General features: G+C 39.8%; 2 protein-coding genes across 4 annotated transcripts in view; both read left to right on the top strand.

Annotated features, from left to right (window-relative positions):
- The window catches only part of LOC143718332 (uncharacterized), a 249,635-nt gene that overhangs the window by 137,759 nt on the left and 91,071 nt on the right, over nt 1-20,805 (top strand). The window lies entirely within an intron of this gene.
- The window catches only part of LOC143718285 (NLR family CARD domain-containing protein 3-like), a 53,456-nt gene that overhangs the window by 13,965 nt on the left and 18,686 nt on the right, over nt 1-20,805 (top strand). For both annotated transcript variants that reach the window (XM_077209318.1, XM_077209319.1), the window contains exons 3-5: nt 278-2,087; nt 4,033-4,206; nt 12,748-12,921. In XM_077209318.1, the coding sequence (XP_077065433.1) occupies nt 278-2,087; nt 4,033-4,206; nt 12,748-12,921 (2,158 nt within the window). The remainder of the gene's footprint in view (nt 1-277; nt 2,088-4,032; nt 4,207-12,747; nt 12,922-20,805) is intronic.

The raw sequence follows: 20,805 nt of genomic DNA, 5'->3' as shown, positions 1-20,805 counted from the left end.
TGAGTAATGATTAAATGACAGAATTTCATTTATAAGTTAACTATTCCTTAAAGTTGAGTCCAATAGTGACAATCCAATAAATCCTATTCCAATTGCATTCAGGTATTAATCAAGGCATTTCCATAATTGATGTTGTCAACTTCAGCATAATCAGTGTAAGATGTGCATGTAAACACTATTGCAGTAAGAGTGTGATTCATTTGAATATAGTAGAAGCAGGAATTTATAAAAAACACAATCACATAGTATTTGCTGTCTTTTCTCCTCTTTCTTAAAGGCTCAACTATAGATGATAGAGAAGCTACTCTTCATTATTATACAGAGACCAGCCTCAGACTGAAGAACAATATAAAAAAGGACTACGAGAAGATATTGGTTGGTAATTCAGAGACGGGTCATCGGGAATACCTGAACGATATTTACACTGATTTATATGTGGTGGAGAATGAGACTGGAGGAAGAGTGAACGACCATGAGGTGATACAGATCGAATCAAAACACAACCGATTGACTACCAAGGAGACGGCAATCAAGTGTAATGACATGTTTAAAGTCCAGTGTGACACGAATCGACGAAACAGAAAAGTGCTGACAACGGGAATCGCAGGAGTGGGAAAAACTGTCTCTGTCAATAAATTCATCTTTGACTGGGCTGAAGGAACAGAAAATCCAGATATAGACTTCATATTTCCACTTCCATTCCGTAGATTGAATTTGATTAAAGGAGAGTACAGTCTCATGGGACTGATCAACAAATACTTCTTTAGAAGTCCTGAAGAATTACCCTCTCTTCCTGAAGGTGATGGTAAAGTTATGTTCATCTTTGATGGGCTGGATGAATGTCGGTTTACTTTGAACTTTAAAGAAGATGACACAATTACAAATGTAAATGAAAAAACAACAGTGAGTAAGATAATAATAAACCTTATCAAGAGAAACCTGGTTCCCTCTGCTCTCATCTGGATCACATCCAGACCAGCAGCAGCTAGTCTGATACCCCGTGACTACATTGATCATGTGACAGAGGTGCGAGGATTTAACGATGAGCAGAAAGAGCAATACTTCAAAAATAACAGCAGTCCTGAGGTTGCTGGAAACCTCATCAGTCACATCAAGAAATCCAGCAGTCTGTACATCATGTGCCATATTCCTGTCTTCTGCTGGATCTCTCTAATTGTTCTTCAGCCTCTACTGGCTCCAGAGAGCAATGGCAAAACTCCCACCACTCTCACAGGGATGTACACAAGCTTCTTAATTTCTCAGAAGAAACAGATGGAAAGAAAATACTGTACTGAGCCCGAACCTAATTCCAATGAAGTGTCTTTTGATCAGATTATTCTGAAGCTTGGGAAACTGGCCTTTCAACAGCTGGAGAGAGGAAACCTGATTTTCTACAAAGAAGATCTTGAGGAATGTGGACTAGATGTCAGGGAAGGGTCGTTGTACTCAGGGTTATGCACTCGAATGTTTCAGGAGGAAAAGGTAAAAGCAGCAAGAAACGTTTACAGCTTCGTACATCTCAGCGTACAGGAATTCCTTGCTGCTCTTTATGTGTTTATGTTGGGCAAAGATGAGAAAGCTGACCTATTACTTCAATCCAGGAGAAAACTGACATGGAAACTGTCCCAAAAACCACTGTTCCAGCTTCATAATGCTGCAGTCAAGAAAGCTTTACAGAGTGAGAACGGACACCTGGACCTTTTCCTTCGGTTCCTCCTGGGTCTGGAGACCAATCGGAGTGACCTGAAGGGACTACTGCCAGGACTGGAACTCAAAACAGAGGACATGAAAAAGACTGTTGACTATATCAAAAAGAAAATAGAGAAGGAGGAATCAGTAGAGAGGACCATCAATCTCTTCCACTGTCTGAATGAACTGGAAGATGACTTTGTGGAGGAAATCCAGAAGAATCTGACCTCAGGAAAACTTTCAACACAGAATCTCTCCTCTGCTCAATGGTCTGGTCTGGTGTTTGTGCTCCTGATGTCAGAAGAGACTCAAAAGATGTTTGAACTACAGAAATACAGAAGATCGGATGAAGCACTGATGAGACTGCTGCCAGTGATCAAAAACACCAGAAAAGGATTGTAAGAGTCTCCTTTACATTCATTTATATACACCAAGTCTTTTGTAATTGCCTTCATTTTAAAGGGCCCCTATTATGCCATTTTAAAGTTTCCTAATGTTGTTGTGGAGTCTCCTACAACATGTTTATACGCATCAAAGGTAAAATTTCCTCATAATATACATTTGCACATCACATTTTCAATGATTCTCAAACGACTTGTCAAATGAATCAATCTCTCTAAATCCCTCCTTTCCGCGAGCTACTCTATTCTGATTGGCCAGACAGCTCAGTCTGTTGTGATTGGCCTACCGTGTACAGCACACCGAGAACAAAAACGCCCATTGCCATAACAACGTCAGCTCTGCTTGTCCTGAGGCTTCCTACACTGTAAACTAAACACAGAAACAATGACGTCGATTTGACCATGTAATGCGAGCGCGAGTCCAATGATGAAACACTGTTATTCAGCCCGAACCTCCATCGCAAGGACGACTTGAGCAGGACGTTTCTCAATGATACACTACTCAGTTTGAGGTACATTATAAGATTTTGCAACCGTAATTCCTCACCATCAGCATTAACAAGTGCATGTTTTTTACTTGTACTTATTTACAGAGTATTTTTCTAATATATTGCGGTGAATAGATGGAAACTGTATCAATAACAGTGCATGTATGCAATGTACATTAGCCGAGCTCTAGAGTGAATGATCTGATGTAACTTAAACGTTGGTAAAGCAAATATTTCCTCAAAGTAGTGAGAACGACAGGTAATCTGCATTAATAGACACAGTTTTAGGTAATAGTGGCCCACAACTGATCAGCAGAAGTATTTCAGTAAGACAGTGATAACATGAGTTAGCCAGTTAGCAGGAGACCTACACAATATAAAACTCAAAACTAAGTTTTTTAGAACACCATCTTTCAAGAGCAAGCGGTTTGTGAATCCTGCATTGAACTCGGAGATTTGAGAAGCAGTCGCCAGTAAAATAAAGGGAACAATAACTGGCTGTACCTTCACATTATGCACAGCGCCGTCTTCTCGACATGATGCTATCCAGTACAGGAATCAGCTGCCAGTTAGAGGCTCAAGTTTCCCTGGTGTCTGCACGTGCAATACATGGGCAGGCAATATACTAATGTTTCGTCTTGACGTCACAACGAAACGGCTTATGACTCGTATAAAAAACGATTAATTTAATTGACTCAGAGTCAACTCTTGAAACGAGTTTTTTGAAAGACAATAACTTTATATACGGTACATTTTCATGTTACATGCTATGTTACACACTACGTGAAAGGTCATTTTCAAAAATCCATAATAGGGGCCCTTTAAATGGGTGACTTGCTGGCCTGGACTGTTCAGAAAAATGAATAAAAGTAATGTTTGTGAAAATAAATGCTGGTTTGATGTTTTATGAAGAGATAATTAAAGTTAAACTAGTTCTTACATGTTCATGGTGTTGCTGGCAGATCGGTGTTGTAAAAGTCTGTCTGCAAAGCCTGTGTCGGAAATTGTGAGTGATTTAATAAAGTTTAACCACGCATTACTAATATTGGATTCTGAAGGAAGCTTATGCAGCGACAGTCTTCTTCCACAACCAGGCACTGCACAATATTCTGTAAACTGCATGTTTATTGCTTGGTAGCTCGATCCGGTTTAGTAGGCGTTTATTCCGGTTGTTGAAGTAGGCGTTGATCTTCTTCTGCGGACGCGGTGTTTGATACCCTTTGACGTCATAGATCCCCACGTTCGCTGTGCCTGGTGTCAATAAAAGCTTTTATTGGACTAAAAAGGAAGTTTTCAGTTCTGAAACTTATAGGATATTCTTTTAATATGATGACCTCTTATATGTCAAAAGCTCAAGGAAAATTGTATTTCTTAGTTCATCACCCCTTTAAAGAGCTCCAGATTATATACGCTAATAAGCATTACTACTGCTCTTTGTTTTGTTCTCTACACAGGCTACACTGCTGTAATCTCACAGCTCAGTCCTGTGAGAGTTTATCATCAGCTCTACAATCCTCAAACTCCTTTTTGAGAGAGCTGGACCTGAGTAACAATGACCTTCAGGATTCTGGAGTGAAGCTTCTTTCTGATCGACTGAAAAGTCCAAACTGTCAGCTGGAGATACTGAGGTATGGTTTTAAAATAATGAACTATACTATGCAGACTTAACCAATAATCAAGGTATGCAGTCGCTTAGCACCCCCAAGAGATAAAACATTTGCAGGAATGTGATATTTTTCCATATTTATACAGACGTAAGACCCACATGGACTGCATAAGTTTAAGAAAAATATTGTTTGGGGTGAGGGAAAAGGAATGGACTGTATGAAGATTGAATTTTCAAAATGGTTTTAAACAGTTACTAAAACCGCTTTTATTTCAAGCAAATATACATTCTGACTTGTAAGGACCAAGGTTACAACTAGGCTGTGAGGGCTGAATATAGAAGGCAAAAAATCCAGTTATTCCAAAACTGTAACTCCAGTTGTTCCAATGGGTCAATACAAAAAGCCAAGAGGGTGAGTGTTTCCCAAAAAGGTCAATTAAAAACATCTAAATATGCCAAAGAGAAAATATAAGGACAATAAAAGCAAATGTCAGAAAATCAAATAGAGAAAATAAATCCAAATAAAATCACAAGAGGCATTTACGAAAGACTGAAGAGGTTGGTCTCAACATATCAAACAAACTAAAAACAGAGAAACAGAGCTACTTAAATACACTCACAGGAAACGAGGCACAGGTGAGATCAATAACACATGATACTATAGTGGGAAACATATGAAATATAATGAGGGCCTCTAGTGGCCAAAACTAGTCAATAAACCTAACACTGACATGCTCTTTGTTTCAGAGTGAAGCACGGCACTGTATTCATTTACACACAAGTAACTCAATGATCCTGTGTTTTCAGTGTGTCAGAGAGTCTCAGTTCACAGTAAAATAAATGCTACTCCAAATAAACTCCTGCAAGTGAGCTTGGGCCATGGATTTCTTTGTAACATGGATCTGAAAATGTAACAATTTTAATCCCAATTTTGTAATAACAATTTTTTATAAATCTTCTCAAAAATAAAAATTTCTGCTAAAATAACAGCTTTATTTTTTTAAATTTGAAAATATTTAACTTTCGACATGCAGTTGAGTGAGTGAGGCGCATTCGGAAGCTGCTCCATAAATTTAATTTCTTTTCAATAGTCAATGGGAACATTTAATATCATTAATACTTTAAGATGACATCTACAACGGTAGAGAAACTTTGAATGATAGCTGGAGCTTGTCATTATTGCTGCAATGCCTAAATCTAAACGTGCTTCTCCTGCTCCTGATGAAGCTGACGACGCCGGTAACATGGCTGTGGCAGCTTCGGGGTTAACACCAGCTCTTTTAAAAGAGCTGCTTACCACAACAATTCGTGAGGAAATCACGTCTCTTAGGTCTCTGAGTTCCTCGCTGAAATACGCACCTCTATAGCTGCACTTCAAGCCACTGTTTCCAGTCACGGCTCCAAAATTAAAGACATTGAAACTTCGATGAACAGCGTGAATGAAAGGCTCGACATTTTAGAGTGCAAGAAGCAGTCACTGGAAAGGGATACCGAGGAGTTAAAGAGTAAGGGGACGATCTGGAAAACCCCTAGCGGCAGAACAATCTCCGTATATTAGGTATCCCCGAGAATGTTGAAATGTCCAAGCCCTCTCACTTCATTAAATCATTCTTCGCAGAACTTTTCAGAGATAAACTACCTCAGACGCCGGAGATTGAGCATGTACATTGGTCCCTCGCACCCAAACCGCAATCCGGCGCACCACCGAGACCCGTGATCGTGTGCTTTCTTTGCTTCCGAACCACGGAAGAAATTTTACATTTGTCACCAGAGGATGGAGAGTTGCACTATAAAGATTTCAAGATTTTGATCTTTCCAGACTTCTCTGCGGAACTCAAGAAACGGCGGGATCAGTTTGAATCCGTTGAGGCTGAACTACACAGAGCCGGTGTCAAATTCAGGATACTGTATGCAGACTTCTCCTTTCATTTAACGGTAAATCACAGTTTTGACACCCCCAACGCCATTTCTATGTTCCTTACCACCGTGGTTAAACCCAAACAGTCAAATGAGGTATAGCTGCTGTGGTTACAGGTAATGACAGATTATTTTTGGACAATGTTCCACTCGGGACAGTAGGGCTATGTGAGCAGAGTCGTATAGGTAACATCCTTTTTGCGCCCTGATTGGTCATGTCATTAAGGGTCTACGTTGCATCAGACTCTATGGACTTTTTTTGATTATGAACATTTACAGTCCATGAAACTTTGACTTGATTATTTACAATTTCATATGTGGTCTGTGAACTGTGGTCTGTTCCCTATTTCTTAAAGGAGAACTCCGGGCAATTTTTAAGCTAATCTTGATCGTTTATGGGGGCATAACTGTCTTGAGTGTCTTTGTGCCTTTTAACAGACACAATATGCAATTAAAATGTCTGTCCAACATGAACAGGGCCCTTACATGTGAACAAGATGCGTTTAGCAACTTAGCCATTCTTTAAATTCACCTAAATAGTGTTTTAGGCGGCTAGCTGTAGTCTCGCGCTGAAGTCCCGTGGGAACTCAGTTGTAGCCAAAGGTAAATAGTTGTGATGGGAAGTCCTGTTCTTTCGGACAGTTCGTTTCAATGAACCGGTTCAAAAAACTCGTTCACCGGTTCTTTTACGTCATCACGCAATGACTTCATTTAGAGTGACGCAATGACGTAAATTCTTTCATCCCGTGGGAATCATCAGTTCTCAGATGACGGGTCCAAAAGAAACAGTTTTCGGTTCAGTGTACTGATGATTCAAACCTGCAACAATTCTTGAGAATCAGCTAAAAATGTAATTTCCCCGATTCGGTCCTCTAATGGAAATTTGATTACTGACCTTATTCGTTTTACTATACATTTTAAAGATTATTACTCAGAACCCCCCACTGATAGGTCCCTAATGGATTTTTTTTTAACCTTTGCCCATACCTACAATAATGGACGCAATGCGAGAAGAGCTAGAATTACCGTTTCCAGAGCGGAGATAGTGCTAGCAATTAGTGATCAACCGATATATCGGAAATATTAAACCGCATGCAAGTTCCAAAAAAAAATTTTTTCCTCACGGCCACACGGTGCCGGAATACTTTCAGCCCTATATATTTCAAAATATTGCCTTTATAACGGTCATCGGCCACCCTGCTCTCTAAGATATCGGCATCCGCAACCAAAAAACCAATATCGGTCGACCACTACTAGCAATCCAGAGTATGCAGAATGGCAAGACCCCTGGGCCCGATGGATTCCCTGAGCAGAAAGATGTTTTCTCAAACACTTAAAACCCCACTCCTAAACATGTTATTAAACTCCATTAATAAAGGCTACGTGCCTCAAACCCTTCATCCGTCTTGTATTTTTTTGATTTTGAAAAAAGACAAAGGACCTAACGAATGTGGTTCGTACAGGCCAATCAGTCTTTTGAACAAAGTGCAACTCAGATCTCTGTAAAACCTCTGTTAACCAATTACAGCTACCTATCGGTTCTATTAAAGTGACCACAATATATAACTGAAATATACAATGTTTTTTTTTACAATTATTATTATAAACAAAAAGAATTAACAAAACCAAATCAAATTAAATATGAATAAAATCTGTTCAACCAACTTCTGAATAAACTGGTATTTACAAATTTATCTTCACTTAGTGTAAACCAATATACCAGTGTAAGTCTTTGTGAAACTCAGTACAGAAATAAAGAATGTACACAAACCTCAGTTCCAATCAGAAATACAAACTGTAATCCTGTAATAATATACTCAATGAATCACAGAGTATTAAACCATTATGTCATTCACCAATTGAAAAAGCAACTTATTGTGGGCCCACCACATACACACACACACACACACACACACCCGGTTGCAGGCCTAAAGCGTTGCTTGTGTGCGTTGAGGCCGAGTGAAACGTAAAATGGCAGCTTCGCTCTATAAAACCATAAATAAAATAAACAAAGTGTACCTGAGTGTAAATGGCAAGAGTGAATGATTTCTGTCACCCGTCAGATCCATCCACGTGAAGCCGTCATCAGTTAGCAAACTCCGTGATGCTCCGCGACGCCAGAGGAACTCCTTGCCACTCGGCGATTAGGAGCGCTTTCTGGATTCCTCCTCAGCGGCCCCGTCACTCTCGATCGAGGCACTAACAGTTCTGGTCAATTGTTTAGATCAGTGCTTCTCAATCATTTTTCAATAACGTACCTCCATCAATTTTTTTCTCAGCCAAGTACCCCCTGACCTGCCCCAATCATTTGAGATAGAAATAAAAGCTATGACTATGATACAGTGATGTGCCATCATTATGAGATTTATTAAACATTGTAAATGAATAACATTTGCAACAATAAACATTTGCAATAATAAACAAAGTATCATTATCGATAACCGATCATGCAGTTTAAGTACCCCTTGACTGGCCCCAAACATGTTTGATAAAAGAAACCTATATATATATATATATATATATAACAAAAAGTAGTTAAAAATATTTAATTAATCTCACAAAAGCAATGAGCTGTTCCTTGCCACTGACATCGGTCGACTCATCAAGATGGAGTAAAAATGCTTCGCCAAGTTCTCTCACAACTTGTTCAACAATATCCGCTCCCATTCTTTCTATTCTGCGGGAAATGGTGTCATTAAATAAAGGCACTGTTTTTAATTTATCCGTGGCATTTTTGTCCAGCATTGTCTCAGCTAATACAACAGCGGCTGGGAGTAATAGGTCCTCAGCGATCGTGAACGCCTTTTTTGTTTTAGCCACGAGGTGTGACACCGCATATGACGCCTGTAGTGCTTTGGCTGATGTTGTGGAGACTTTTGGCATTGTTTCCTGCGATAATCTAAACGTTATTGATTCGATAATAAACTCTCTTCACCAGGCATTTAAAATAAACAAATAAATAAATAATACAAATAATAATAAAGAATAATCATGTAGAAATTAACCCAGGGTTACATGGATAAAACTTTTATATTCCTCCCCAATATGTTCAGTCCGGACCAATGGAGTATCCATTTTCCCCTTGAAACGTGGCACTAGACAAGGCTGCCCACTTTCACCTTTGCTTTTTGCATTGGTAATTGAACCCCTGGCAATTGCCATTCGTAGTGAGCAGGCCGTACAGGGAATTAGGAGAGCTGGTGCTGTTCACAAAATTTCTTTATACGCCGATGATATGTTGCTCTATATCTCTGATCCTGATGTTTCTGTACCCAAAGTTTTGAGAATTATTAACTCCTTTAGCCTCTTCTCCGGTTATAAAAGGCTAATTTTACCACGCTCCTCCAACAAGTGCAGAAAGATTTTACTCGCTGTTCGGCCCTTCCCCATTCATTGGCAGGACGTGTGAATTCGGTCCACATTTTTATACCAACACTCTTAATCAACATGTAGCACCCCCTACCCTTGACCTTTAATAGGGCGGAGCACCCAGGTTCTAAAAATGTCTCTCAACTTTATAATAATGTCCCTCCTATTACCCTAGTTGACTACTGTACTCAGATTAAATATATTTATATTCTTTTAGTAATATGTTTAAATTGAATGGAAATTAACCCCACAGAGAAAACCCTAAATCAACACAAACTGTAAGTTTAAAGAAGTTAACAATAGGATTTATTAAACAGAAAGGGAAAAATTATTAAATAAATGACTAGAGTATTAATAAACCCTGGAATGAATTGTCAAAAATCAGAAGTGTATATCACTTTTGATAAATACCTCTCAAAATACCTGTTGAGTACCTCACAAAGTCTCAGTAAATATTTCTCTAATGTAAATTAAATGAATTTCACCCTAAATTATATTCAATTACTCATGGAAATAACAGCAGATACAGATAAAGGAGATGGGAAAAAATCAGTATCCCATAGTACACTTGGTTCCTATCAAAACCACAAACAAAAGTATAAAACTCAAAATTAACAGAACAACAGTCAACTTTCAAGCGTGGGCCCACAGACACACAACACACGAGTCAAAACAACCCACCCCGTTCCAGGCCTGTTACGTTGCTGGGGAGCGTTGTGGCCTGGAAAACAGCAAGTGGCCTCTTCACTCGAATAAGCCAAAATAAATCAACTGATCACCTGAAAGCCTGATGAACTCCGCGATTTTCCTCCTTGGAAGCGGCTGATCGTCCTGTAGTCTCCCCGGCAGTCAGTAGCAGCAGAGCGGCGCGGTTCTCTCCACTATGTCAGCCGGGATAAGAGTGCGGCCTGGTCCGGACCCAGGAGCTTTAACTCAGTCACACCAATCAGTCTTCAAAGTTCACTTAACTCAAACCACTATTTGCACACAAACCGCAGTTAGCCGTCTGTTTTCTCACTCTCAGTCTCAATAATGAACGAAACTTCGTGCTGCGCTGGGAAGCATGCTCAGAACACTTAACTCTTACATTAAACTCTTGCGCAGAGTATAAAACACAAGGAAAGCAAAACAAAGTCTTCAAAACACTCGATGTAAGTTTAACACGGTTATTTTCCCCTTATTTTTTAGTCTTAAACCAGAGGTCTTCAATCCTGCTCCTGGAGGGCCACTGTCCTGCAGAATTTAGTTCCAACCCTTATCAAACACACCTGAATCACTTCATCAAGCTCTTCAGGATTGCTTGAATATACAAAGGCAGGTGTGCTGAAGCAGGTTGGAACTAAACTCTGCAGGACAGTGGCCCTCCAGGAGCAGGATTGAAGACCTCTGTCTTAAACTCACAACTTTTCGAATCTCTCTCTCTTGATCGGCAAAAACTCCCCTCTTCCCTTCTCTCTCCAATCAGAAGTCACTTCTTTTAACAGAGGCGGGAATAAGTCCAAAAATAACCAATCACCAATAAATGAACAAACATGCTGGGCAAAGACATGTTTTAGCATCTACATCCCAATCAAACTTTATAGTTTAGCGTAACTCTTAAAGGGGCAGTACATAGATGTATCAAATGAACACACTATACGATACTATCCGAATCATAAAACTTATAAATACCTATTTAATCAGTAAATAGCTGTTAAGGTACTTAATAATAACCCTCACTGGGTTACAAACACTTCTCATCTTTTATTTGGAACAAAAGACCAGCCAGAATTCATAGAGAAATACTTCAGAAACCAAAGTTGAGGTGGGCTTGCACTTCCTAATTTATTATTTTACTACTGCAAATATACACTCCACATTGTTCTGGTTTCAGAACCATCTGGGTTCAGTGACTGGGTCCCGCTTGGGTTGGTATTGAGAGGGTTCCTGCTCCCCAGTCTTGCCTGCCGCACTAGTAGACCATTCAAGTCTCTTTGGAACACTCATTTCAACATACTACGATTTGGGACGTACTAATTCTGTTTTGGAAAACTATTTAGGACGGATAGTATGCGATTTGGGATGCAGCATCTCTCTTTTATTAGACAACAGCTGATGATGAGACTTGAAGCCAGATCCTGTCCCATGTTTATACACCTTTTCTATTTGTGCTCGTCATAGTTTTATCCAATTAAAATGTATTCTTTGAATTAACTGGACAAAAGTAAGGTTGGCAAAAATGTGATCGTTGCCATCAGGCCCCTGCTGATTTATTACATATGTTTTGGTTATGTCCATCCTTAAATTGGACGATGACAATATTTTTTCACTATTCTTCTATATCTGTGTTACGGATTGAATCCACTGGAGGCAAGCTGGTTGAGAACCCAAACGCAACTTTAATATAAACACTTAATCAAACATAAAACAAAGACTAGAAACAGAAAACAAGAACCTGGACAAGAAACATTCAATACTAGACAAAGACACAGAGCAAACATGAGGGCTTAAATACATAGACTAAGACAAGGAACACCTGTAAACAATGATTAGAAGATTAACAATTGGCAAAACATATGGCAGGATCACATGACAATCAGGGAATCATATGACAGACAAGAACAAGAAACAAGACACAAAACCCACAATGTGACAATCTGTATCCTGATATTATTGTAAAAGTTCAATAAACAGATAAAAAAATGAAGAGAAATGAAGAATTTATTAGCAACTATAAATGTAAATTAATACATTTAAAATACTCGCTAATAATATTTTATTTAAAAATATGCACACATTCAGTCTTATTTGTATGACAGTTAATGTTTCTTGTCTAAATGTAAATTATATATTTTCAATTCAAAACAATGCAATTTTGGAAAAAAAGAATAGTCACTTGAAATTACAGTTAACAGTTAAAAATAAGTAATGCCTAATGAAAGGCTGAAATAGATAAAAATGTTCAAGTAACAATTTCTATAATGCAAATAAGCATAAATGTGTCTGACGACTAAACTACATTTAGAAAAGTAATATTTTTACTCTGGTACATTTCCACAGACACATTTTTTTTACTTTTGTGACTGAATCTATAGAAAATAACAGCTGCAAATACAATGCACTGGGCTGAGTTTCCTAAAAGCATCGTAAGTTGATTGTAGAACAATGGCCACCAATGGTCTCTACGATCAATTTAGGCTTATGATTCTTTTGGGAAATGCAGCCAAGGTCAGTGTGTGATAGTAACGTCTAATTGTCAAACTAATGTCATGTGGACTGTTGCTGTATGTCTTTGTAGATTGTCTGGCTGTATGGTGACAGAGGAAGGCTGTGGTTATGTGTCTTCAGCTCTGAGTTCAAACCCCTCACACTTGAGAGAGCTGGATCTGAGCTACAACCACCCAGAAGATTCAGGTGTCAAGCTGCTCACTGATAAACTCAACAATCCAAACTACAGACTGAGTGAACTCAAGTATGTAGAGCAGGAAGAGTTGATTAAACAACTCCAGAAACAGCATTTCAATCTTCACTTATTACTCACATTACTACTTTTACAAAAGTTCTTATTGAGAATTTACAGAGGTTTAGCTCTAGTTTTGCTACGAGGCTGTTGAATGCTTCATTCTGATTGGCTGACGAACATTATAAGTTCGTCTATTATTTAATGTAAACGCACAGGTAAAGTACTTCTACACAGGTCTTGACTGCATTATAGTTCCATATCACTTTGCAAAATGATATCAGTTATTACAGAGGTCCTGACCGCCTACTACAGCAAAAGAACCAAAACCCACAAAGGCAAAGAAAATATAACAAACAACAGGATATTAAATTACAAACCATTTCCATGATTTTCCTACAAAATTATTTATGCAGATACAACATCTTGTATATATAAAAATGAAATGAACCACAGCTCTTCTTTTCTCCCCTGTGCCCTTAATGCCCCAAGTACAACCTCACTATATCATTTAACAAAGGTTTCAATGTTTTATGAAAAGGTTTTAAAATAAAAACACAAAATCAAATATCCATCAATCATATGAAGGAGGGCATGCATGTTTCCACTCAAAATATATATTTAAATGAGATGTGAGGAAATATTTGAAGTTGTTATCAGAAAGTAAATGATAACTAAATCTCCATCATTTAGAATAAGTTCTGGCTTGTGTAAACCTTAAATCCAAAGAGGTGAGGGCATGATCAGAGATGATGGTGTGTTCAAGTACTACTGGAAAGTCATATTTACGATGGCTACTGCGTTCAAGTCACTTTCCTCGAAGTGAGATGGCAGTGTACTTTCTCTTAGTTACGCAAACATACAGCAAGGTTCTTAAACTCTATTTCTAGAAAATTAAGAACAAAGAAATGTGCATCAGGTGTACCTTGGTTTTTTATGTTTTTAATAAATTTATGAAGCCACTGCAAATTTTGTTGTTACATACTAAGTCAAGTCACCTTCATTTATATAACGCTTTTAACAATATGGAATGTTTCAAAGCAGCTTTACAGTGATAACCCGAAATTTAAGTAACAGAGATTGTTTTGGCTTTACAGCAGCTCTAGAATAAAGTTATTGTCCAGCTAAAGTTATTTTTGATTGATTCACTTCCGTCGCAACGATCATTAGTTATTAACTTAGGGGGCACTAACACGACACCGCTCTATCAGAAAATACTCTAATGCGATCCGGCCGCTCATTTGCATAAAACAGTGCCTGGTGGCTCTTTTTTTTCGCTTTCACGTAGCCACGTGAATCGGAATTATCCCGACAACGTTTTATCTGTACAGAGGTAAAGGGAAGGAGGCCTTCACAAGGTAGGGACTAGTGGACACTTCAGGACTGCGTTGTTGTTGTGTCCAGGTGCTGGTCCTTCATCAGATCTGGATACGACGGACTGCGGTAAACCTCGGGATAAAAAGAGAGACAAATATTAGTGTAGATGCCATCCTTCTTATGATGTACAAAGTAAATCAGGATTTATGGGAAGTGTTACCGGTTCCGGTAACACACCGGTAAACTACGCAGCCTGACATTGAATTATAGAAGTCTATAATGTGTTGTGTATGCTAAGCCAAAGAGATGTGTTTTTAGTCTAGATTTGAGCTGACAGACTGTGTCTGCTTCCCAGACAATGGTAGGAAGATTGTTCCAAAGTTTTGGTGCTAAATAGGAAAAGGATCTACCGCCAGCAGTCGATTTTGATATTCTAGGTATTATCAACTGGCCAGAATTTTGAGATCATAATAGAAGTGAAGGACTATAATGCGTTAAGAGCTTGCTCAAGTACTGGGGAGCTAAACCATTTAGTGCTTTGTAAGTAATCAGCAATATTATAAAATTTATATGATGTTTAATAGGGAGCCAATGCAGTGTTGACAGAACTGGGCTAATATGGTCATACTTCCTGGTTCTGGTAAGAACTCTAGCGGCTGCGTTTTGGACCAGCTGTAATTTGTTTATTAAGCGTGCAGGGCAACCACCCATAAGAGCATTACAATAATCTAGCCTTGATGTCATGAACTAATTGTTCTGCATTTGTCATTGAGAGCATATGACTGTCACGAAATGGGTAGATTAAGGTGCGAGGACTCAAGTGCAAGAACAATGGGTAAACATTTATTAACAACAAACACAAACTACAAACAAAACTCCCTTGTGGGGGCAAACGAGAACGATCACAGGTAAGATCTGGAAACACTAGGAACATGGAAACATGGACAATGAACCAGCACAGGACTGCAAACACAGGGAGATTAAATAGCCAAGGAGGGACGGGTGGGTCTGGATTCCTGGCTGAGGACCAGAGCGGTGCCGGAGGGACAGACCAGGGAGACTTTGACGAGTCTGGAGTCCTGGCTGAGGGCCAAGGTGGTGCCGGCTGAGCATGCGTCCAGGTTGGAGCAGGCAGTTCAGGCGTCCAGGTTGGAGCAGGCAGTTCAGGCGGCCAGGTTGGAGCAGGCAGTTCAGGCGGCCAGGGCAGTTCAGGTGGCCAGGGCAGAGCAGGCAGTTCAGGTGGCCAGGGTGGACCAGGCAGTTCAGGCACAGAACCCGGATCAGGAACAGACACCGGCTCAGGAACAGACACCAGCATGGCCATCTATCGCCCAGAGTTAGATAAGTCCATACATACCTTTTCATCACCGTGTGTGCTGTAACTCTGTCTGAAGCACCCACCGCTAGCCTAGCTTGGCACAAAGATTGGAGGTAATTGGCTCCAGCTAACATAATGCTCCCAATAAGTGACAAAATAACGCCAACATTTTCCTATTTACATGTTGTGATTTGTATTGTCACAGTGTGTAAAAATATAAAAGGTCACATTTTACCATTCAAGATGGCGCCGTGGATGACTGGCTCGGTGTGGAGCTCTCCGGTTATTGTGTTGTTTTTGTTTGTTTTGCGTTTAGTCACTCTTCAGTTTCACCAAAGACGAACAACTGGACATTATGAAACACACAACAGACTGGACATTCGTCATAGAGGCAGCGGTGTTGTTCAAACGCGCGGTCAGACGCAAACGAGGGAACTGTTTTTGAAGCTGCTACCACCGATCTGGATGAGCTCACAGATACTGTAACATCATCTATAAGTCTCTGTGAGGATACATGCACTCCTACCAGGACATTCCTATCATTCACTAATAAACCATGGTTTACTGGGAAACACAAACAGCTTTGTCATGCCAAAGAGGATGCTTACAGAAGTGGGGAAAAAATCTTGTATAACCAGGCCAGAAACAGAGTGACAAAGGAGATCAGAGTTGCTAAAAGAGGCTACTCTGAAAAAGCTGAAAACAGTTTTCAGCCAACGACCCGGCATCGGTCTGGACAGGCCTGAGGAACATCAACAAGTCATGCTCAAGCTTCCTGACAGACCGGCAGCAGCTAGTGAGACTGGGGAAACTCACATCCAGGACTCTCACCACCAGGACTGGCACCCCCAAAGGGTGTGTTCTCTCCCCACTGCTCTTCTCCCTGTACACTATCGACCGCACTTCTAAAGACCCCTCTGTCAAGCTCCTGAAATTTGTCGACTACACCACTGTCATCAGTCTCATCCGAAACGGTGACGAGTCTGCTTACAGACTGGAGGTTGAACAGCTGGCTGTCTCGTGCAGTTATAACAACCTTGAGCTGAACACGCTCAAAACAGTGGAGGTGATCGTGGACTTCAGGAGGAACAGCCCAGCACTCCCCCCACTCCCCATCATGAACAGCACTGTGGAAGTAGTGGAGTCATTCAGGTTTCTGGGCACTATCATCTCTCAGGACCTTTAGTGGGACAATCACATTGACTCCATTGTGAAAAAGGCCCAGCAGAGACTGTTCTTCCTTCACCAGTTGAGGAAGTTCAACCTGCCACAGGAGCTGCTGATTCAGTTCTACTCAGCCATCATTGAGTCTGTCTTATGCACATCCATCACTGTCTGGTTTGGTTCAGCTACCAAATCAGACATCAGGAGACTACAACGGACTGTGGAGAGGATTATTAGTGCCCCCCTACCAACCCTCCAGGACCTGTACTCTTCCAGAGTGAGGAAGAGAGCAGGTAAAATCATCACAGACTCCACTCACCCTGGACACCACCTGTTTGAACTTTAACCGTCAAGACGGCGACTCCGATCACTGGCCACAAAAAATCTCGGCACAGGAACAGTTTCTTCCCACAGGCCATTTCCCTCATGGACAGTTAACACTTCCCAAGGCATATGCCTTTAAGTGCAATACTCCCACTGTTTAGTGCAATATCTTAAACTCAGGTGATATTTATATGTAGATTTATTTATAATATTCAAAACACTGTAAATGTGTTCATATGTAAATGTTTATTCTGACTAAACCCAACTGGGACCTTATACTTTTATTCTCATATTTTTATTCTTATAATTTGTATTACTAGGTTTCATGTATTTGTATATATGTGTAACCTGTTGGGGCCCTTATCACAACCAGACGCTCGCAGCTAAGCGACCATCAGAATTTTAAATGTTTACCAGCAGGCTATCCCAATAAAGGGAAATAAAGGAAAGTCGGGGACTGGAGTATTATAAAAATAGAAAATTATTTTCTCTCAATAGACAGAAAACAGACATTCAGGCCTCTGGGTCATAGGGTCAGGGCCGGGGACAACAAAGTCCAGGATCAAGGTGTTGGGATTAATAACTAAAAAAAAATGCAGACTCAAACACAGAATAAATAAGGCACGTCACAAAAATCACATGCACATATGACCCAAAAAAATTTTCACATTCAGTAAACCAGTGGCCACACAACAAAATTGTTACCCCCCACTACCCAGGATATTGCACCAACCCAATGGCCTAAGATACAAACATTACACATATCAACATGAAACATACAGCAACACACGAAGGAGAGACTGATAGAGTTAGACGTTTCTCCCACACACACACACACACAAACACACATGCACAGCTGAATCCTAAAAAACAAAAGCACAGGAAAAACAGTGGCCAGGATAGCATATGCCGCTCCTCCTGCAAAGAACAATTACAATGTTATACAAATAATTATACAGGTTGGCATCAGAACTGTGCCTAATTTGTAACCTGTACATCAATGGGCTGGGAATTACTTAAGCTGTAAAGAATCTTCAATTTAAACAAGCAATCGGAGCAGGGCAAGAGGCTAAAGTAGCCTATATTACTAACCTGCATGTACAAACCACAAAGTCAAGCCAAAAGCTTGGTTATTTAGAATACTATAGCGATCGCTTTACTCCGTCTGATTTTTACTCGTACATTCCCAGACCAACAATAATACAAAACATAGCAAATCAACAGAACTACATACATATACACAACGTTCCATAACAAAGATGTACAAACGTGAGCGAGAAAGGGAGCCAATAAACTTACGTTCTCAACACAACAAACGCTCTCGGCAAACTTGTAGTGATCCCTCTAAACCCGGAACTAATAAACAAAACATTAATCAAATAAAAGTTCATTACAGCCAGTACGTAACAAGCAGAAAGACCAAACACTGCCAATCAATAAAAACAGGAGATTTACGTCCTCATTGAAACACGCCAACACAATTCGCAGCCGATGAGGGCTCGCAAAGACAGGGAACTAGCAGCAGCCACAGCACTGCGTAACCGCACAAACACCAGATGCAGCTATGAAACAATGTAATAGCTTGAATCAAATCGGATATGCCAACGAGGCTTTAAATACCAAAGAGCCCACCATACATTTCAGCATAAACTCACGTCAACTTGTACACCCAGCCAAGAGCCCAAGGAAGCAACAGTCTGTAACAGCACTAATCCGGAAAACCGCCAGCTTGCTGGATTTAAAGGTGTAGCGCCAAACAATCCCCACCTGATTTCAATCAAGGCGCAATTCTCACTGACTACGCCCCACCTGCTACATATGTCCACTGGAAGCCTCAGTACCAAGATAAATTCCTTGTGTGTGCAAGCACACATGGCAATTAAGCTCTTTCTGATTCTGATTCTGAGAAACAGCCGTCAAGAAAGCCGTCAGAAACAACGTCTGCGGAGACTTAAACGCCAGAACAGGGCGAGAAATTGATTATGTAAATACTGTAGATAATAATCACATCCTCAATGACACCACGTTTCATTCCTCATCAAATATCACACCAAGAAACAGCTATGATAACTCAGTGAATATTAATGGAAAACAAATGTTAAAACTCTGTAAAGGTTTAGGACTCTACATCATTAATGGCAGGACTTGTGGAGATACTTTAGGTAGATTCACTTACTGCTCAAGATTAGGAACCAGTGTGGTTGATTATTCAATAAGAGATTTTGACCCAAGCTTTATTAATGCCTTCACAGTCAGACCTCAGCTCCCGATCTCCGATCACTGCCAAACTGTGCTTTATCTGAAACCCTCATGTGATATAACTAAAACTTCTCCACTTGATTCTGAAAAACTGTTTCCTTTGAAACCTAAACTCAAATGGAATCAATCCAACTCGGATCAATTCAAAGAAAAAATGAACAGTCCTACTATATTAAAAATGCTGGATGAATTTATGTCCACTGATTTCACTTTAGATATAAATGGAATAAATTTAGCAACAAAAAACTTAAATTACATATTCAAAACATTGATAACTCTATCTAACATTAAACCGCAAAGCAAACATAACACAAATCAACAGAGAATGAGAAAGGGTCTGGTTCGATGATGAATGTGCAGGTCTCAGGAAAGAGCTGAGGAGACTCTCTAACAAAAAGCACAAAGACCCGTCCAGCCAGACATTACGGCTTTCTTATTCAGACTGTCTAAAAAATTACAAAAGACTTTTGTGGAACAAAAAAGAAAAATATTTTAAAGCCAAAATTGATGAAATTGATGATTCGGTAGATCAAACCACTTTCTGGAACCTATATAAAAAACTAGAAAAACCCAAATTAGAGATGTCACTCCAGAATGGCACAATTTGGAAATCTTACTTTGAAAATTTGTATCGAAAAATTGCACCAGCGGACCTTAACCAATCTCAGAGTAAAATACAGAAAACATTAGAAGACTTGGAGAAAACAATTAAAAATTATCAAAATCCATTAGATGAATCTATAACAATATCTGAAATATTAGAACATATTAAAAATCTTAAACTTAAGAAAGCATGTGGACAAGATCACATTAGTAATGAAATGCTTAAACTCAGCAGTCCCAGAATGATTAAAACTCTAGCTAGATTATTTAATCTGGTGTTCTGGTCCGGAAGCGTCCCCGAGATCTGGTCTGAAGGAATCATCTCCCCCATATTCAAGAAAGGTTATCGATTCGACCCCAATAGTTATCGCGGCATCAGTGTGGGCAGTGCTTTAGGAAAACTGTTCTGCAGGATCATAAACACACGCATTGTCTCACACATTTCATCACACAACATTTTAAATAAAGCACAGATTGGCTTTTTACCAAAACACCGCACATCCGACCACATCTATTCTCTACACACTCTCATCAACAAAAACATCAAAGACAAACAAAGGAAAATATTTGCATGTTTTGTAGACTTTAAAAAAGCATTCGACTCAATTTGGCATGATGGTCTACTATACAAAATCCTACAAATTGGCATTGGCGGGAAAACGTTTGATATTATAAAATCTCTGTACAGCAACAGCAAAAGTGCGGTGAAAATCAGGAACCACAGAATCGCGTTCTTCCAGCAGGGCCGTGGAGTGAGGCAGGGCTGCAGTCTGAGCCCGACTCTATTCAACATCTATATCAATGATCTGGCATCAGCGCTGGAGAGCTCTACTGTCCCCGGCCTCACTCTACAGCACACACAGGTCAGGGGTCAGAGGTCAGATGTCTGCTGTACGCGGATGATCTGGTCC

Source organism: Siphateles boraxobius, unplaced genomic scaffold (assembly GCF_051911475.1).
Source record: "Siphateles boraxobius isolate OS27281-9 unplaced genomic scaffold, OSU_SipBor_1 61, whole genome shotgun sequence".
In the NCBI taxonomy this organism is placed as follows: domain Eukaryota; kingdom Metazoa; phylum Chordata; class Actinopteri; order Cypriniformes; family Leuciscidae; genus Siphateles; species Siphateles boraxobius.
The sequence above is the reverse complement of the archived record's forward strand: the minus strand, read 5'-3'. Positions and strand labels throughout refer to the sequence as shown.